At 35.8% G+C, this 21,423-nt stretch overlaps 1 protein-coding gene across 3 annotated transcripts in view; it reads right to left on the bottom strand.

Moving 5' to 3' along the window:
* nol11 (nucleolar protein 11) overlaps nucleotides 1–21,423 on the bottom strand; it is a 140,150-nt gene that overhangs the window by 94,941 nt on the left and 23,786 nt on the right. For all 3 annotated transcript variants that reach the window (XM_077199108.1, XM_077199110.1, XM_077199109.1), the window contains exon 5: nucleotides 12,486–12,634. In XM_077199108.1, coding sequence (XP_077055223.1) covers nucleotides 12,486–12,634 — 149 coding nt within the window. The remainder of the gene's footprint in view (nucleotides 1–12,485; nucleotides 12,635–21,423) is intronic.

The raw sequence follows: 21,423 nt of genomic DNA on the forward strand, positions 1-21,423 counted from the left end.
CGTCGTCACTCTTATTCAGATCTATATGACTGCTCTACTCATACTCCCAGACGTTTACATTTTTTAATATTTCATGATACATGCAGCGCATGTGAACCCGTGTGCCGCTGGTAGATCAGCACGTCCCTACTTCAGGACAAATACGCGCATCTACAAACGCAGGACATCAGTTTTGACTGGATCGCTTCACAAATCGTCACTATCTAACATTTTTGTCTAGTTTTTATTCGTTGACGAAAATGACAATAGATTTTCGTCATAGTTTTTGTCATTCAAAACTAGTTTTTATTTAGTTATCGTCTCGTTTTCGATTATGGTAGTTACTCGCACATTGTGCTCGTAAATCATTTTTCCGGTTCGCACGGATTGATTTTTAGGGGCATATGCGAGCAAAATGGTCGCACTGTAGAGCCCTGATATAGCATCTGTAGAAAAGTTAAAATGTGTAAGTTTGGTCAACAGTACTTGATGGTTGATTGTATCAAATGGCTTTTTAAAGCTCCAGTAGGTAGCTTTTGTAAACAAATATTTGTTAAAACTCTCATTATGTCCTGAAAGTAGAATATGAGACAGATAATCTGTGAAAAAAAATCAAGCTCCTCTGGCTCCTACCTGTGGTCCTACTGCCATTTGCAGAAATACACCGCTCCCGGTCAGAAACAACCAATCAGAGCCAGGAGGAATGTCTTAGCAGTGTCAATCACGCTCGTGTACGCGCTGATCACCCCTCTCTTGCACAGCGCGAGCGCGTACCGTCGTTCGTGACTCTTCTGTTCAAACTCAACGAACGAAATGACTCGAAAAAAGATTTGTTCATTTTGAACGAGTCTTTTTCGGAGTCATTTCGTTCATTCAACGAACGAATGACTCGAAAAAAGATTTGTTCATTTGGATGAACGAGTTCGAACAGGATCACGAACGTGCATCACAGAACAGAGCAAGGCGAGCATTTGTGCTTATAAAACTTAAAGTTTTTTATTTATTTTTGAAATGACCGATCGTTTCACTGGATAAGACCCTTATTCATCGTCTGGTATTATTTAAAGCCCTTTGAAGCTGCGCTGAAACTGTAATTTGGTCCTCGAAACTTTGTGTCCTATTGAAGTCCATTATATGGAGAAAAAGCCTGGAATGTTTTAATCAAAAACCTTAATTTCTTTTCGACTGAAGAAAGAAAGACATGGACATCTTGGATGACATGGGGGTGAGTAAATTATCAGCAAACGTTTTTTTTAAATTTAACTAATCCTTTAACGTTATCTTAGTAGCTACAACTTATAGAAAGAGTGCAACCTTATAAAGTTACATGTATTGCAAAATACATAATGATTTGAGGACCAAGTTTGTAGTCAAAGTATGGGCAGGCCATAGTCAATGTAAAGCATATTGTTGATGTTTCGTACCTATTAGTGAATGTTCCATGACTGTTTATAATCCACCGTCATCGGTGGTCCTGCTTACTAGCCTGCGCGTTCACGGCAGGCTCCGCTGTGGGGGAGGAGCTGTGGAGGGAGGGCTGTAGCATAGCAGAGAGCAAGGGGGTTTGACCTGTAAGTTGTGCTTGTTCAAATTTTCAGGCTAAGTCAACATTTTCTCAAAACTCCCTCTACTGCAGCTTTAAGGTCTAAAAATACAGCTCCTAGACAAGGACCCCAATCCAATAAATACTTAATCGGTTCAATCAGATTAGACTCTAAAATGCAAACTGATGTTTATTGTCATGTTCTAAGCATCTATTCAGTCTATTGTCTCTATTGTTTTGTGGTGCAAACGAGCCCCATTCAGTCTCAGTCTCCCCTGCACACATTCACACCTCTCCGGCCTGGTTATGGCTCTAAATGTGTTTTTTTTTTTCATTATAATTACTAACGACTGGCTATTCACACGGTTTCAATCCCTAATTTCTTTTTTCAAAGTTCTCACTTCACATTTGAAACCGTTTCAAATGTCCTTCTTGAAAAAAGAAACATTTCAGTAAGCATTCGTATTTAGAACAATTTATAAAAATAACAGCTAGGTGGCAGGTGCATCTGAGGGCTATGTAGCATGTTAGCTTAGCACACCATCAATACACAATCATTCATGAGATTAAAACCATGTTTGTTCTCCAAATTTACTTTATAACACAAGTCGAGCGTTTTAAATTACCTTCTGTGACCTGATTTGGCTTCAGATAAAAAAAAAATCGGACAGAAAATATATTTTATAGTATTCTGAACAATGATAAAGTCTATATCGATTAGAATTACATTATAAATATAATCTATTATTACGAAAATACCTGACTTGGCTCGAAGAACACAGGTAACTCTAATATCATTGCAATCATGTTTACCCTTACAAAAAATAACAGCTGTACAATGAAGTACAACTGCAGTAAAACTGCAGTTCAAAGCAGTATAACTGCAGTACAATGAAGTACAACTGTAGATTTGCAGTATAACGAATTATAGATACATTATAACTGCAGTACATTGAAGTTCAACAGCAGTAAAACTGCAGTACAAAAAGTACAACTGCAGAATAGTGAAGTATAACTGCAGTACAACTGTAGATTTGCAGTATAATGAAATAGGCCTAGGCTATACAATAACTGCAGTTCAGTGATAAACTTAAATGCATGTGCTCGAAGACTTTAAATGCAGAAACCTCAAAGTCCATCAGACATTTCTTTTTTAAATTAGCTTTTTTATTTATTTATCAGGGCCCGTATTCATAAAGATTCTAAGAATCCTCTCAGAAAACTCTTAATTTAGCTTAAAATCTTTTACGTAGGAGTCTTAGCTTAAGAGCGATTCGGGAATGATCTGAGAGCAACTGAGTAAGGAAAAGACAAAAACTTTTATCTTAGTGAGGAGGCGGGGTTGACCCCGTTGCTATGTATGACAATCTTTTGAAGACTTTGATTGGTTGGTTGTCCAAGGAGGGAAAAAAAGGAGTTATTTTAAGTATAGGGTCTATTCTAAGCCTTCACTTTGAAATTACATGTGTAATTTTCTTATTTGACCATTCTATATGTGTATATAAATCCTTTTTTATTATTTACCATACTGTTAATTTCCAATAAGGTATCTGATTGGATTAGAATGATAAAAATTGTTCCACTGTCTATTTAAGTGGTGGTTTGAATGTAGCAAACATGGAATAAAAAAAGGACAAGAAAGCTCAACTCGACAGAGGAACAGTGTTTACTGTGAGCCCAGTTAGTGGATGAACACAAGGCCATCCTTAAAGGAAAATTCAGGCCGGGTGTCACAGCACAGAAGCAGACGTGGGAGCTTATAGCGGTTAATAAATTATTTACGGTTCATTCTCCCTGCTTGTGCGGAAGCCTGCTATATTCATAAATGCATTTTTTTGAGCCTGCAAGGTGGGAACGTCCAGTGTAAACAAAATGAACTGCGACACAAGAGGTTCTGGAATGCTGTGTATATGGAATGCTGTAATTGTTTGTGATCACTCTGCTTACAGAAGGTTGTGACAGACCCAAATCATCACTGCTACATTGATGCATTTTCCCAGCTGCCAAATATCTTAATGTACAGTAGTGATTTAATTTCTGGGACTACACCATTCCTGCGCTTTGTCGGAGATGTTATTGTGTCTCTAATAAAATCGGTCACAAACATGTTCCCTGCACGATCTAATCTATAGTGTCTTATTAACTCACTGTCATCTATTGTCTGCACCACATTTTTAATTTACCACACAAAAAACACGCCGGTCAAAATTCATACCTCAGTTTTAATCGGCACTATTTTCTATCCATTTCTATCAATCCGCGCTGCTGTCAACGTCAACAGTGTGCACGTTCCGATCAGCTGTTCCATAGTGTTTTTTATACAATCGATTGACAACGACATAAAAAGTATTAAATTAACATTGGTGCGAACTTGTAAATTCCCAGGCTGTGACCAAGGATGTGCCTGGATTAAAGTTCAGATTCCATCGTTTTCCTGTTTCGAATATAACTATGAGACAGATTTGGCTGGTTGCCATCGGCTACTCTGCGGGAGCTAAAATATCCAGAATAAAGGATTTTCGTGTGTGTAGTGCTCACTTCAGCGAATACGATTACATCCCCAACCAAGGAGGAAAAGGACATTTTTTTCAAAAGGAAGAGTTTTGCTGTAGCCTACCAGTACAACGGGTTAGCTCTGTTTACTAACTTTATGATCTCATGTCTAAACTGTACGGAAAACAAGCTGATGTTTAGATTCCATTATAAAACACGTGAAAAGATGTCTAATATAAAAACAGTTTTCTCAGCAAATTGTAACAATATCCCTATATACTATTTGATTGAACACACACACAATTGAGGTTTTGTGTTGCAATCAATAACATTTGATTTGATATTGTATACTCCGGTTCATAAAGGTATCCCTTTGTAGTTGTGCTAAAATTACTTTCATCATCTGATCCGTCTGACATTGTGCTAAAATTGGTTTCATCATCAGAAGTTTCGCAGTCAGACTTGTTGTCAGCGAGTCGCGCTATCAACAGCTGATCGGAACATGCGCACTGTTGACGTTGACAGCAGCACGAATTAATAGAAATGGATAGAAAATAGTGCCGATTAAAACTGAAGTATGAATTTTGACCGGCGTGTTTTTTGTGTGGTAAATTAATCAAGCTTTGAAAAATCATTTTTTTCACGTAAAAACAGTTTTGTGGCCCCAGAAAATAACCGGGATTACTTTATTGAAAAACTTCCAGCGGCCAGAACTCTGACCAGGGAGGTGACAACAGAGTGGGTCAGTGTGTATGCACTATAGTGCTGGTAAGGATTGCATACAACTTCATGTCTTAAATGGGCGAACTAACCCTTTAAGCCTCTTAAAAGTCCTCGTCCGTGCTCCTAACAATTTTGACCTTAAGACCTCTTTTAAGGGTTAAGATGCTTCCTGAATTACTTTTTTCTTTACAAGGATTTTTTCTTTAATTTTAAGAGTAAACACCCACATTTCTAAGAATTATCTTAGAATTTTGTCACTAGGAGCTACTCTTTGCATTAAGATTCTTTATGAATACGGGCCCAGGCTCCTATGTAGGTTCACTAATTTCACTTTTAATGGCAAAGAGGTAATTTAGTTGCCATTAAAGTGAAATTACTGAACCTAAATAAAGGAGCTATAAAGAATAAATAAAAAAGCTGGAGATGGACTTTTTGGTTTGTGCATCTTGCATCTTAAGTCTTCATAGGATTACCATTAATACTACACTGACTCCAGTTATTCTGTATTATTGTGCAGTTGATTTATTTTGTTATTTTGAAAAATAATTATATATAATTAATTATTAATTATAATAAAATATTATTATTTATTAATTATAAATAATTAATAATTTAAATGTTATTTTGGTTGATTTCTAAACCGACAACATCGTTAATATACTTTCATATTTGTGAACTATCACAATTACAACACAAAGACATGACAGCATTACAACCCGTGGTCATTCACAAGTGGGAAGAGAAGCGTTTTCTGGAAGAAAAGAAGTTCAACAGGCGAGTTGGAGCGTTGGCTTTGTCAAGTCATTCAGTTTAGCGGTGAGTATAACGTAGAGCTACCCGATTATTCCCTTGAAAATGTAATTGCGATTATTAATTACGATTATCACAATTTACATTGAATATATATAGGCATATTATAATACATGTTTACACAAAAATTGTTAACACACACAAGTACTGTCCCCCTTTACTTATAACATGTCACATAAATTGTATGACTCATAGTAAAGACTAGAAAAACATTAGGACTATGGTAAAGCAATTAAATAGCAGTCCCAAACTAGTTTTTGTTAATAAAATGTCGATATGAGCCACCACAGTCATTTAATATAAAAAAATAACACAAAGTGAAAATAAAGTGGCATTTTTGGGTTATGGAAACGACAGTTACCATGGTAAATACACAATACTAACAAGAACTGTTAATGAAACAGCTCCCGGTGAATAGAATGAAAATCATACCTGCATGCAAATCCTTCTTAGCTAACACGTGATTTATTGGTATTTTACTTTTATTTCGTGACTTACTAATTTACATTGTAACGACGTTGCATGCTCGTAGTTTCTTTTGCACCTTATACAGTGAAGCGATACACAGCGCGCGCCCGCGCATTTGCGCGTGCAATTGAAGAGTGCGCGCTACGAGCACAGTATAACGGCTGACAGGACAGTAAAGTCCGTTTTTCTGAGGTGAAAGACTTTTTATTTCAGCGTACACTTACGTCACTGCCTGGTATGTCATATTGTGCTGGGTTTTCTGAAGTAGTCGTGATTCGCCTCTCATAACATAAATGCTCTAAACACACACGCAGAGTGGATTTTCTTTTGTAATTGCGTCCTTGAACGATTACGTAATCGTGGCATCCGTACTCGTAATCGCAATTAGAAATTCGATTAATTGTGCAGCCCTAGTATAACGTATAATGTACAATGTGAAATATAACGTATTATTTCAATTTTAGAGAGATGTAAAACCACTTTACGCGTGTTATTCAAACTGGTGAGCAAGTTAGACTATATTCCATACTGTAGAAAGCGTACTGTAGTTTCACACTGTTTACTTTTTAGAGCTGCGTCACAGCAGATTTCTTTTTTTATCACTATCACTTTTTTTAAAAAAACAATCTGTATTGTATAAAGCGCTATAAATAATGGTGACTACTTAAATTGTTTCAGATCTTCAAACAACAGAGAATGAATTGTGTTTATTCTGGTTGCTTTTGTTTCAGTTTATTAATGATAATTGTACTTGTATTTTTTGTGAAACCAATAGTGTCAGATATTCCAAAGAAATTTAACTTAAAACAAAAGACAAGCAATTATGTTCAATAATTTGACATTAATGTGCAGAAAATTATTTTTTTTTAAATACTTTTTATTGTGTGATGGATATTTTCTGGAAAATGCACTGGTAGCAACTAAAAACAGACTTCAACAGAAGATAATGGCTATGGTGAAACAAATATGCACTCACAGTATTTAAAAATAATTGTCTTTCTGCTTTTTTCCAGAAATGTTTTTCCAGAAATTATTGTGTAAGTTGTGTACTGTCAATGGAGTGACAGAAACTCAAATTTTTAAAAAGTCTTAAAGGGTTGAAACGACATGAGGGTGAGTAATTAATTACAGAATTGGGTTTCTAACCCTTTAACTACTTTGATTTGGAGTGTTCAAATCCATTATTATTGCTGACTATGTTCCATAGTTTGACATTATTGTGAAGAAAAGGACATTTCTTAGGAATACTTTTTATTGTGTGATTGCTATTTTCAGGAAAATGCACTGGCAACAACTAAAAACAGAAGACCAAAAATGAAACTCAACAGAAGATAATGGCTGCGGTGGAACAAAGATGCACTCAAATAACGGTGAGCAGTAAGCTAAATTCTTTTATTATACCTTTTATATACTATTATCTTTATAGTTTAGAATAGATAATGACTGATATTGTACTTCAGGAACCAAGACCTGTGGGAATGCTGGAGGAATCAAGTGTACGAAGTCCTCCTCCTCAGCCATTAAAGAATTCAGACGTGAAGAGATCGATGATTTAAAAAATGAAATCAAAGAGCTAAAAGAAAATGTACAATATTACCACCGATTCAGGACAAAAACAGATATGGAGAGAGAGCTGAAGGAGTGGAAAGGTAATGAAAGCTAGTTCTACTATAGCAATTATTATCAGTACTAAACATCAGTTCTCAACAGTTTGCTTGTAGACTCTTCTTTTGTACATATTATCCCATAGTCTGTTTGAATACTCGATCCTGACTGAATGGAAGGTGTGCATTAAAACAATTAATGCACAGATAGTTACAGTCTGTTTAATCATCATTCTAAATTAATGTGCTCTCTTTACTGTAACACACACACATACAGTCACTCTCACACAGAAACATATTTCTAAGCAACAAGGTCTTAACATTGCTGTTTTTGAAGTAATTAAACTGACAGCTTCACTAGAGTGATGCTCAACAGATGCAGGTAATTCACATATGCACAATATCTCTCTCTCTCTCTACCTCAATTATTAATTCAAATAAATGTAATCCAACCACACTCATTTATCTCTGTGCCTGAATGCTGAGTGTGCAGAATACTAGATCTAATGACCCGTAACCAAAACAACTAATGAGAATTAACTGTTAGTTTTACTCTTCCAGTCAAATTGTGCTCCACAAACATTAACCCTTGTGCGCTGTTCATTTGCAGTTTACATTCGGGTTGTTTGGGGTCTCCAGAGACCCCAGGCAACACGATATAGCCTAATTTTAAGTTTTTGGAAGATTTATTTTATATTTTTAAATTTATATAAATAAGCAAATATTTTATATATACAAAAACAGCTTTTTAAATGTAAAATTCACTTTATAAAAGACCCACACATCTAACTTTCATTTATGGGGATAACATGGATAATTTGACATGGTTTAGTGCAAGTATGGTTTAGTATATTTTTTTTGGAAATCCGTTTTAAAAGTAAAAAATATCACTTTAACCAGTAGATTACTGCAGAGCTTCACTATTTGCTATTTGACTAACTGAAAGACATTTTTTCACTTGATTTTTGCAGTTTCATATCTACATATGAAATCACAATTATAACAATAAAAATTACTTTGTCAAAGTTGAGCATTTTTTGTACTGAAATCCCCAAAATCAGAAAAAAACGCAGAACACACATAGACGGAAATTAAGTTGGTACACTTTAAATTTGTAGAATTATATGAAAAACAGATGTTTGAAATAAATGCTAAACTCTAAAGACTCCAACTTTTCTTTTTGTAACATCTTGTTCAGGTTTGATTCTAATCATAATGTAGACTAACATTATTGAAAAAATGATTTATTTCATTGCAAAAAATACTAAACTGACAATAATTTTTATGTTATAATTGTGATTTCATAATATGTAGATATGAATCCAACTGGGAAAACTTGTGAAAAGATGTCTTTCAGTTAGTCAAAAAACAGTTAAGCTCTGCAGCAATCTACTGGTTAAAGGGATACTTTTTTACTTTTAAAACTGCATTTTCCACAAGATGGGCAAAAATCTTACACTAAACCATGTCAAATTATCCATGTTATCCCCATGAATGAAAGTTAGAAATGTGGTTGTTTTATAAAGTGAATATTACATCAAATTTAGGCACTGTACAGTATTTAAAAATGATTGTGTCTTTCTGATTTTTTCCAGAAATGCATGTTATTGGGCAAATTGTGTAGACTGTCAATGGAGTGACAGAAAGCTCTCAGATTTCATCAAAAAGATCTTCAGTTGTGTTCCGAAGATGAGCGAAAGTCTTGCAGGGTTGGAACGACATGAGGGTGAGTAATTTAACTTCTTTTACCTGGAGTGTTCAAAACCATTATTAATGCTGAACAATAAAACATACAAAATGAACTGGAAATTGTATGAATACTTTCCACAAACACTTGCTGACACCAAGTTAAATTTAAGAGATTAACTTGTAGATTAATTTTAAGCATAATATATGCCTGTGGTGAAGAGTGTAACTGAAAGACTTTCTGTGATTCTTTTTGTTTGTTTTTTCCAGACTACATCCAACAGTGTTTCCACATCTGAGATGAAGACAGTTAAAAGAACCATGTGGAATGAGGATAAGCTCTTCAAAAAACGCAACCTCTCTGTATAATGTGGGGGAAGATATATGCATGATTTGTAAATAAACACTTGGAATATGTTGTCTAACTCTCAGCCTGTTATTTGAAGTTATAAAAAAAAAAAGCAAAATCATATTATTTGTTGCATTGCAGTTGTTTTGTACCTTAATTCATTACATTGCAGATGTGTGAAAATTAAACTTAATCTGGATATTCTGGTTGTATTTCAATTGTATTGCACAGAATTTTATTAGTATTGCATTTTGGTAGTATTTTAATTGTACTTTAGTTGTACTTTGTATTATTGTAGTATTCTTCATTGCAGTAATACCGACATTATATTGCAGTATTATTATAGTACTATTGCAGGAATACTGCAGTTATATTGCAGTACTATTGCAGTAATACCACAGTTATATTGCAGTATTTATTTATTTATTTATTTATTTATTTTTCAAGAGTGCAAAACAGACACACACACACATACAAACACATACACCAATACATTTTGATTACAAAAAATCTGTTTTGAATTTTTTTAAATCACAGCTTCATCGGAATGTTACGAAACTTGGTGACTTATATGGCATTAGGTATGTGCACACAAAGTTGAGGTCATGATCCGAGCATGCTAAGTGGTCTAAAAAAATAGTCACTTGTGGTCTTCGGTCAAAAATGACCCCCATAGGAAATGAATGGGAAATTGACTAAAACAATATATTAGTGCCATATTTTTGCGTCGACACTTCTTTCTTTCTTTATTTTTTGCACCGTTTCCGGCGGTACAGCTCGCCACCACACGTGGGAGACCGAAACATTGCAGAATGGAGGACGAAGACAACTAGAAGTGTATGTGCTTCACTTTAAATGAATCACACACAGTAAACAAACCCTTAACAAAAACAAAAAAAAGTTGCAATTTAGACGCGCAAACTGGGTGCCGGTGCGGTGAGACGTACATGCTCGAGCAGATTCGGCTTGAAGTCGTTCATCCTCGGTTGTGGCGCCACGCGCGTTGTTACAGAAGAAGCCGTGCACACAGCCAAGCGAAATGGGGTCTTGCCGGTCTTGCACACCCAACGCGTCATTTTTGCCGCGCGCACCTTCGCGTCGAGTTTAAACAAGGCTTTACTCCGTGTCAGCGCGTGCTCTGATCGGTAAAGGGGCACAGACCTCTCCCGAATCATCTCCAGCAGTAGCAGCCTCCGAAGCACCACTAACTCCGCCTACGTTTCCCTCGTAAGCTGATATTAGTATTTAAACATTCTCTATGATAGAAAAAGTTTGTAAAAAAATATTAACACGTTTTTGGGCGTTTATAGAGTTCTAATGACGGTGTTCAAATACATAACATTAGACTAACATTAGCCAGCTTATAGTATCATGATTCAGTACACTAGTTATTTGAGACACATTGTTTTTTTATTAATCGAGCAGCAGAAAAATTAGTCGTTAGATTAGTCGACTATTCGATAAAATAATCGCCCAACTAATAGTTTAGTTAATAATCGTTTACCCCAGCCCTACAATATATATATATTTAATAATATTTTACATAAAGTGTTATAATAGAATCAATTGCATTTTGTTACAAATTCTGAATAAAAAAAAAGGGTATAAAATTCTCAGCAACACAAGTTTCTCTTTCTAACAATGTTTAGGTTTGACTGTAATCATAATGCAAAAAGTAACACTTTAAATCACTATTTCTAAAAAAAATTATATATAAAACTTGATAAATAGTTTGAGATTGTTTAAATATATATTAAAATGGATATAACGTTTTTTTTTAATTAAAAATTGCGCCTTGTAACCAGTCACTGTAAAGCTGCTTTGAAACGATCTATATTGTTAAAAGCGTATAGAACGTGACTTGACAAATCCCAGTCTAGAAAAACCCTGATGTAATTGTAATATTTAATGCACTTCATGTTGTTGATAAAGATTGGAATACACTTTCTTTCTCTTTGTATTTTTATATCAATATGGTACAAGATCAATATGGTAAAATATGGTACTAAAATGAGTAATCTAGATTACTAACTACAATTTCTGTCTCACAAATTTTAGTCAGTTATTGATTCCAAATTATGAGTAATCTACCCAACAAAAAAAATGATTTGAGAACATTGAGAATATCGGAATCCTGAGCTTTTTTTTCCTGCATACACGTTCGTGTGTCATATCCAATCTGTGCCACATGGAGGGGAAGAAAAAAATTGGAATAGAGTCACTTGAACAATGTCACGTGAATGAGGCCTTTGACAGCGCTTTTATATTTACCTGTATTAAATGCATATAGCCCATCATGCGGTTTCCTTTAATTAAGCTGGGGTGGCGTCGGCGCCTGTGCCCATCATCGCTGCTTGCAGTTTTAGTCCATTTTATTTATATTTTTCAATTCTTTGTTTCTGTTTGCAATTATTATTATTTTATTTTTTGCTCAATATTTTTATTTCCTTTTGCAAAATTAGTTTTGCAATATTTTATTGTTTTGCAAATATATGTGGTATGGATTTAACACCATACATTTCCTGTTTCAAGTAAAGACAGTGATAGAGATAGCAAAGTCATATAGTGTCTGTATAATGTAGTCTGGATCCTATTTCCATTTACCTTGCATTGTTTTTGGATAAGGTCCAATATCATAGGGTTTGTTAGGATGCACTGTGTCCGTGTCAACCACAATATGGGAAGTGTTTTCTTCTTCCCTTTTAAAAGTTAAGCCCCATCAAAACAAACCTATAGTGCTAATACACCCCAGCCAGTAAATTCTCAGAACTCCATTTAATATAAATCCATATTAAAAAAAGGATATAGTGAAGAGTTTGCAATCTCTGACCTGATAATTTCTTCCTCTGCCAAAACATCTTCTATAGGCTGTTGTGGGGAAGCGAGCAATGAGTCCAGGAACCTGAGAGCCCCACAACAAAACAGCACCACAGCCTCAGAGTCAGCAGCTGACAGCACTCTAAGAACATCAGCAGAAACCTGAAAAAGGCAGAAATATTATGTCTCAGTAACATTCAAAAGCTACACATGGTATTAACATCAGACCAAGACAATCCATTTGAAATTTGAACCCACACTGAATTTGTAGTGCATGTTTCAATTATCTGTCTGATCAAAAGACTGCTGCTAGAGAAATCCAACAATAGTTTAAAGCAGAATGATAGTCCAATAATACTGTCTTTATTAAACTTGGCTGTGAAACAGCAATGAGATTAGCGAATAGAAGCAGATATATTTTGTGAACCAAGTATGATGTCCCATACTCCGAATTTGTGCTCTGCATTTCACCCATCCAACGCGCACACAAGCTAACAGCCATTTTTTGCTGCGGGGCACAAATTTAACAGGCTCTTCAAATATCCTTCATTTTTTGTTAATGTTTTTCAAAGATTCGTTTTCGCAAATAGTGGATTCTGAATGCATTGCCACAGATTTCGCTTACGCTTCGCAGTTTTTCGTTTGCTGTTTTGAGACAAACCCCTTGTGGGGGTGGGCTTAACAGTGATCTACTCTGATTGGAAAGTGAGCTTTTGATGGACAGGTGACGCAAAATTTAAGAATTGCGTGCCCGAATGGGTGGTGACATTTGAATGAACAGAAGGTGGTATCTTCATCACAAGCTGCAATTCTTGCCAACGAATTTGTGTTGATGCACAAGAATGTGTTTAGTTCGGTCCGTTCAGAGAAAATTGCAGGCTCTTTTTTTGGACACTTCAAATTTCCGAGTTAAACAGTTCACCTCCAACGCAAGAAGTTAGAGAATGTTTTTATTGTCATAAATGAGGGCACGTTATTTCTGACTGCATTACACAAAAAAAGCAAGCGTCAGATCAACCGAAGCCGGTTGGGTTGGTGAACAATATGAAGGCGCGTTTGAGTAATGCTACTAATGGTGAAGAGATTGATGTGAAACTCACGCCGTTCTTAATGAGAGGGCTCATCTTTTTACATGGCGATTGTGATAATCAGCAAGAAGTAAACATTTTGCGTGACACTGGAGCTGCTCTCTCTTTTGTTGTCGCTGATGTTTTACCACTATCTGAACAGACATCTTGTGGATCTCATGTATTGATTCAGGGTATTTAAATGGGTACTGTAAAAGTCCCATTGCATCGTATACACTTACAGTGTGAGTTAATCACCGGTTTTGTGGATGTGGGAGTTCGTACTGCATTGCCAGTGACAGGTGTTACCTTTATCCTGGAAAATTATTTGGCTGGAGGTAAGGTATTTCCATTGCCAGAACTCCTTGATCAGCCAGACTGTTTTATCCCTGTGGTAGCGCATAAATATCCTGATGTGTTTACCCGAGCGCAAAAACGCAGAATAGGCACAGATATTGGGTTGTCTGATTTATTCATGTCGAGGGCTGATCCGACGCTGCAAGTGTTTTCTAGCTGCGGAAAATCCAGAGACCGTGAAAAACGAAAAGGGGAGGTATGTGTTAGATCAGGGCTTGCTTATACGAGAGTGGCAAGGAAATTTCAGTGAAGAGACGGACTGGAATATTCTTAGGCAGGTGGTTGTACCGTCAGTTTACAGACGGCATGTCTTAATGTTAGCACATGATCATCCATGGTCGGGACATATGGGGATTACAAAAACCTATAATCGAATCCTCAGATATTTTTTTCTGGCCAGCACTGAAAAAAGATGTCTTGGGGTACTGCCGTACGTGTGATGTTTGTCAGGTTACTGGGAAGCCCAATCAGCAGATTCCTCCGGCTCCATTAATCCCAGTACCTGCGGTTGGCGAACCATTTGAAAAGGTTCTTGTGGATTGTGTGGGATCTTAACTAAAAACGAAAATCTGGTAACCAGTTTTTACTGACAATAATGTGCACTGCAACTCGTTTTCCGGAGGCAATTCCGTTAAAACTTTTGACCACTACTTTTGGGTTACCAAAGGTGGTGCAAACCGATAGGGGAACTAATTTTCTTTCTTCTCTTTTTGCGCAGGTTTTGAAAACCCTTGAAATTCAGCAAAGTCTCGAGTGCGTATCATCCCGAGAGTCAGGGAGCAATCGAACATTTTCACCAAACATTAAAATCGATGTTACGAAAATACTGCCAGGAGTCTGACAAGGAATGGGATGAGGGCGTTCCCTTACTTTTGTTTGCAGTTCGTGAAACTATTCAGGAATCATTGGGTTTTAGCCCAGCACATTTAGTTTTCGGACACACGCTGCGTGTTCCTCTCAAAATATTTAAGGTGATGATGATGATGAATGAGCAAGAATCTTCTAGGGTGAACGTGCTAGAGTCAGTCAGTAAGTTTAAAGAATGTTTGCATGAAGCTTGTTCTTTTGTGAGAAAAACCTTGAGTGAAACTCAGATGAGTATGAAAAAACGTTTTGACATTAAGTCTGTTAAATGTGATATCCAATCTGGTGATAAGGTGCCGGTATTATTGCCAGTTGTGGGCTCGTCTCTGTCAGCTCGTTTTCCTGGTCCCTATGAGGTGATTAAGAAATTGAATGACACTGGTTATGTAAATCAGACTCTTGGGCATAAGCAGCAACGACTGTGTCATGTTAATATGTTGAAGTAGTATCTTTCTAGAGATTCTATTGAGGAATTTAAAAGTAAGGTGGATTCTCAGCCGAACGGTACTGTGGTCGCTGCTGTCATTGCTCCCTTCGTCAAAGGGAAGGGTGAGAGTACATCCCGATCTAGTGATAAGTTACGAGAAGATGATGCGTTAATGTCAGTTAATGTGTCTCATGAAGAAAGATTAGCAAATTCAGAAATTCTGCAAACTCTGCCAAACTTTGAGTGATTTAATTGAAACACAAAAAGATGTTACTCAGTTAATCCATGAGTTTCCTTCTTTGTTTGGAGATGTTCCTTCGATCACTAAAGTATTACAACATGACATACAAGTTACTTGTGCGGTCCCGATTAAGCAGCATGCCTATAGGGTTAATGCTGTAAAGCGAATGCAGATGAAATCCGAAGTTGATTATTTGTTGACCAATGGATTAGCCGAACCCAGTTTTAGTCCATGGAGTAGTCTGTGTTTACTGGTGAAAAAGTCGGCTGGAACCAGTAAACACGGACTACTCCATGGACTAAAACTGGGTTCGGCTAATCCATTGTAGTAATCCATGTAGTTCATTACGCTGTCTGTTGAGGCGTTTTTTCTCAGGTTACTAAAGCATGTCCACTAGAGCCCGACCGATATGGATTTTTGGGGGCCGATGCCGATACCGATATTAGGGAGTAAAAAAAGCCCGATACCGATATATCGGCCGATATTATTTATGTGTATATTATAATACAGTAGCAATATTATTTATGTGTATTATAGTACAGTATACCAGTCAAAAGTTTGGACACTTTCCTATTGGTGTGTACAAACTTTTGATGGGTACTTTACACAGTAGCTATAAACAGAATAAATATATTTTATAAACACGTTTTGCAATGATCACTCAAATGTGGTAATCAAACACTTGTGTGACACAGATATGTAATGGAGGCAGGGGGAATGATAGATTGAGAATTATACAGCTGAGCTGTAACCAAACTAGTTTGCATTGCATGTTATATTATATTATATTATATTCTAAATACTGTTGCAAAATCTTCACTAACGACGACTTTGTCTTTTAATTTAGTCATAACTTGTATCAATAAATATATAAAAAGTGTCACTGACAAAAGCTTATTATCTTCTATTTTTACTCTTAATTCCTCTAATCTCTACCAGTGGAGGAAGAACTCAGATCTTTTTACTAAAGTAAAATGAATAAGATCATAATGAAAACGTTTTTAATTACATGTACAGTACTTTTATACTATTTTAAATAATTAGTCAGCAAAATGTACTAAACGTGAAACTAGGCTACTCTTAATGCAAAATGGACCTATATAAAGTGTTATAATTATATACATTTTTGGAATATTGCTTGATGTTGTAACGTAGCGTTATCAGGCAGAATGAGCTTTAACACTGTGTCTACACCGAACGCGGCCGTTACTGCTCGCGTCGCAACAGCTGTTTACCCTAGACAAAGCAGAATCAGTTTACTGTCGGAGATCGCTCGCGCCACGCATTTTAATCAATGTTTCATCAACCAATTGCCTTAATAAATAAGAAGGCCTAAATATAGCAGACAATATAATCAGGACTTCTCAGCTGCGCGCTTGCAATAGTCACAAGCTCACACAATACGTGACAGAGGCTTGTAGCAGAGAAATCAATTCTGTGAATTACACTGCGCAAATCACAAGTAGGCTACTACCCACCGGATGAAGAAGGGTTGGCTCTCAGTCTCCATAGGCTACATAAAATATTCATTTTATTTTATTTTTCGTGTTTGCATTTATGAGGAAAAACAATGTTACAGACGCGACAGTTCAGCACTACGGACGTGAGCGCTCTGAAAGCGGCACTAATGCTTTGAAACTTTCACATAGACATCAAACAGAAAGCACAAAACCTTTCGTTTCAAAGTGAATTTCGTTTTGTATTAATTGTATCTTAATTTTAATCAATGTTTCATCAGCCATTTGCCTGGATTTAATTTATAAGAAGTAAATTTAGCAGACGATAGATAATCTCGACACGGAGGCGCCTGCGGGTGAACTGGAGCTCGTCTCATGAACCGAAACTCAGCGTATAGACCTGAGAATTGAAATATATCTATATTGAAATGTCTACTTTTAAACAGAACAATTCAAAACGAAAGACAGACAGACTCATGTAATCGTATGAAATGTGCATTTCTCTCTGGCGCGCGCTCACTGAAGATCGCGAGTCAGCATCGTCAACTTCATCTTTGGCTGACACTGACTGAAAACACTTGTTTATTAATAAACAATTAAAATGTCTCCTTGCTATATTTGTTGTATTCATAATCATTATTTTTGCCAGTTCTTGTGACAGCTTTTAGGTGCTTTATTGGCAGCGCCACCCTTACATGAATCACCGTACCCGCATTTTTTAAAATATTCATTTATCGGCCATTATAAATGCTGATACCGATAGTTAGGAAAATGCCTAAAATCGGCCGATAATATCGGCCCGCCGATATATCGGTCGGGCTCTAATGTACACAGTTTCATGTACGATTGTAACCTAATTTTCCTTGCATGCACATTAAGGAAATTATATTTTATTTAAGAACAATTGTTTCAAAAGTTAATGCACTTTAAAAAGTGAGTGTCATTTCATTTCAATAAAAGATGCAATGCTTGATTTGGTTTATATTAGCTTATTACGCTCGCTTGTGCCCTCTTGTGGGCAAAGGAGACAATGCAGTACTTTTTTCCTCTAACAAAATTTTGGCCGATACCGATAACTCTTTACATTTTAAAGCTGATAACCGATATATTGGCTGATAAATCTAAATTCAATTTTGATATACTTTGATAGGCTGTATACATAAACAAAAGGCTCACCATTAAAAGCCATGTCCCAAACACTTCAACATAAATCAAACATATACAATAAAGTAGCCTAGTTTGAACCAGTGTAAGACTCCTTAACTTTTAAAATTAATTTTAAACTCCTATGGCCAACGTTCTTTATAAAAAAATGGTAACACTTTATAATAAGGTTTCATTTTGTTAGAATTAGTTAACATGAACCAACAATTAATGAACAATACTTTAACAGCATTTATTAATCTTAGTATGTTAAACTCAACATTTTATAAGACATTCTTGAGATCCAAAGTTGTATCTGAACACAAATATTTTATTAACTAACATTATAACAAAGGCTATTGCTCAGTTAGTTAATGTCTAGTCAAGTCATCTTCATTTATATAGCGCTTTTAATAATGTAGATTGTTTCAAAGCAGCTTTACAGAGATAAACATAATTTAAGGTAACAGACATTGGTTTGGTTTTATAGTGCAGGGCTCGACATTAACCCTTGTCCGCTTGTCCGTGACAAGTGGATTTTTTGAAGGGACAAGTAAAAGAGAATTGTACTTGCCCGACCGGACAAGTATCCTGATTAGAACATCAAAAACAAAAATAAACAAATAACTAGGGAATCACTAAACCGAGAGAATGATTCTGATTTTATTACATTTATTGTAAGTTACGATTGATTGTGGATAAAGTATTACTGACGGTATTACAGCGCTGTTGACGCTTGCGCAGCCTCTCGAGGAGAAATCTACACAAATGAGCGCAGCACCCACACACACACTCAGTTAACATACTGCCTATAAAAAATCTAAATGTGGAGTTATATATTTTTAACATGTTAAGCAACCTCTATTTTTCCTGAATACCATCACGATTGAAAATCTGACATTGATTTCCTACAACAGTTCAATAAACAGTTAAAATTAAGTCACTTACATTTTAGATGCAATATTGCCTGTTTTTGTTCTGTTTCAGCAGCGAAAATAGTTCCAAACAAAAATCACAGCAGAACCACGGCGCGTCTCACAGGAACACTCAACCTGTTTTCATCACTGAATGATTCAGCATTTTGAAACGAATCGGTTGAGTCAAAGATTCAATGACCCATTCATAAACATCTGTCTCATACTTGAATGAATCAGCCGTTTGAACGAATTGTTTGATTAAATGAATCAATGACTCACTCATTAAGACGGTCGCCTGCCACCACCTACTGGCGGTTTAGTGTTGTGTTTAAAAGTAGTATCATTCTTTCCAACGTTTCTGATTTGTATATTTAAATCAATTTCATAACATTAATTTATGCAATTATAATTTTTCAGTGTAAAAGATTTAATTTGATCAGCCCTACCTAGGGTAACAGCCCTAATAGTGTCATATTATTCTAAATAATTGAATGTATTGATCAAATTTAGGAATTTAAAAAGAAATGATCTAAATTATCATTTGTTATTAAATTAGGGGCCGCTAAGACGACACTGTTCTCTCTAAACAGACTTTAAATGTGAACCTGTGATAGACGCTGATGGCATTCACATGCGCATTAAGAATTGATTCTATAGTTATAAGCGCAACAGACTAACTGTGTCTAAAGTGCTGGTAAAGAGAGAGTTAAAAGTTTCTGTTGCAATATCGAGTTCTTATAAGCTATCTGGGATGCTGAGATGAAACTGATTAGGAAGGTTACTGATAAAGCAATATTTAGTGGCAGAAGTGATAGGTCTAACATACTTGTAACACTGAGTCGGCTTTGCAGCCTTGGCTAAATGTAATTTACATGAGACTAGATAATGATCTAATGAAGGCCATCAACATTGATTGTGATAATATTAGATCTAGAGTATGATTACGACAATGAGTAGGTCCTGACACGTGTTGTCTAACTCCAATAGAGTTAAGAATGTCTTTAAATGCCAATCCCAATGCATCTTTTCCATTATCTACATGTATATAAAAAAATCACCAACAATTAGTACTTTATCTGCAGTCAATACTTATTCTGATAGAAAGTCAGCAAATTCTTTGATAAAGTCTGTATGGTGCCCTATTGGCCTGTATACAGTAGTCAGAATTCTCAAACGTGATTTAACGTTTACATTATATATTTTTACATTAAGGACCAACACTTCAAAAGAAGTATATTTAAAAGTAGATTTCTTAGTGGTTTTGAAAATATCACTATAAATTACAGCAACACCCCCCGTCTGCCTTTCAGACGAGGTTCATGTTTATAACAGTAATCTTGCGGGGTGGACTCATTTAAAGTAATGTAATCGTTTTGTTTTAGCCAGGTTTCTGTCAAACACAGCACATCTAGGTTATAATCTGAAATCATATCATTAACAATAAGTGCTTTTGAAGTAAGGGATCGAATATTCAGCAACCCAAGCTTTATCGTTTGCTCATCTGTATTATATCTATTTTTTTATTTGTTGAACATCAATTACATTTTTAACCTTAGATAGGTTTGGACATTTTTTGATTTCCAAATTTGGGGAACAGACACAGTCTCTATATGATGATATCTAGGTGAAAGAGGCTCTATGTGATGGGATTTATCTGACCTTGGTGACGCGAGGCCGCTAGCAGACGGTCGGTTTAGCCAGTTTGTCTGCTTCGTGACCTGAGCCCCAGATTGTCATGTTTTATCTCTAAGACTATGAGCCAAATTACTAGATAGAAGAGCAGCACCATCCCAGGGGGGATGAATACCATTTCTTTTCAACAGGTCAGGTTTGCCCCAAAAACTTTTCCAATTGTCAACGAATTCTATATTATTTTGCGGACACCACTTAGACAGCCAGCCATTGAGTGAACACAATCTCAAAATCAATATAACTATCTCATCACTCCTGCGAACAGGAAGGGGGCCAGAGCAAATTAAAGTGTCTGACATCGTACTTACGAGTTCAAACACCTCTTTAATATTAATTTTGGTGATCTCCGACTGGCGGACTCGAACATCATTAGTGCCTACGTGAATAATCTTAGAGAATTTACGATTAGCATTAGCCAGCACTTTTAAATTTGCTTTGATGTCAGGCGCTCTGGCTCCCGGCAAACATGTGACTATGTTGGCTGGTGTCTATTTTCACGTTCCGTGTGATCGAATCACCAATTACTTATATAATTACTTATATTTAAATTATATTACACACATATATACATATATATATAAAATAATAATTATGAATTATAATTACTAACAATTAATGTTAGTTAATGCATTAACAAAAATAAAAAAAATTAAATTAAACATTACAAATTAAACACTATTACAGTAATAGTAAATGCCTTTAATATTAGGCTTACTGTTTCAAATTACATCATTGCTGTTTGAGCTGTGCGCACTGCAGCTGAAGAGAATTAACATTAAACTGAAT

This window comes from Siphateles boraxobius, unplaced genomic scaffold (genome assembly GCF_051911475.1).
Source record: "Siphateles boraxobius isolate OS27281-9 unplaced genomic scaffold, OSU_SipBor_1 41, whole genome shotgun sequence".
In the NCBI taxonomy this organism is placed as follows: domain Eukaryota; kingdom Metazoa; phylum Chordata; class Actinopteri; order Cypriniformes; family Leuciscidae; genus Siphateles; species Siphateles boraxobius.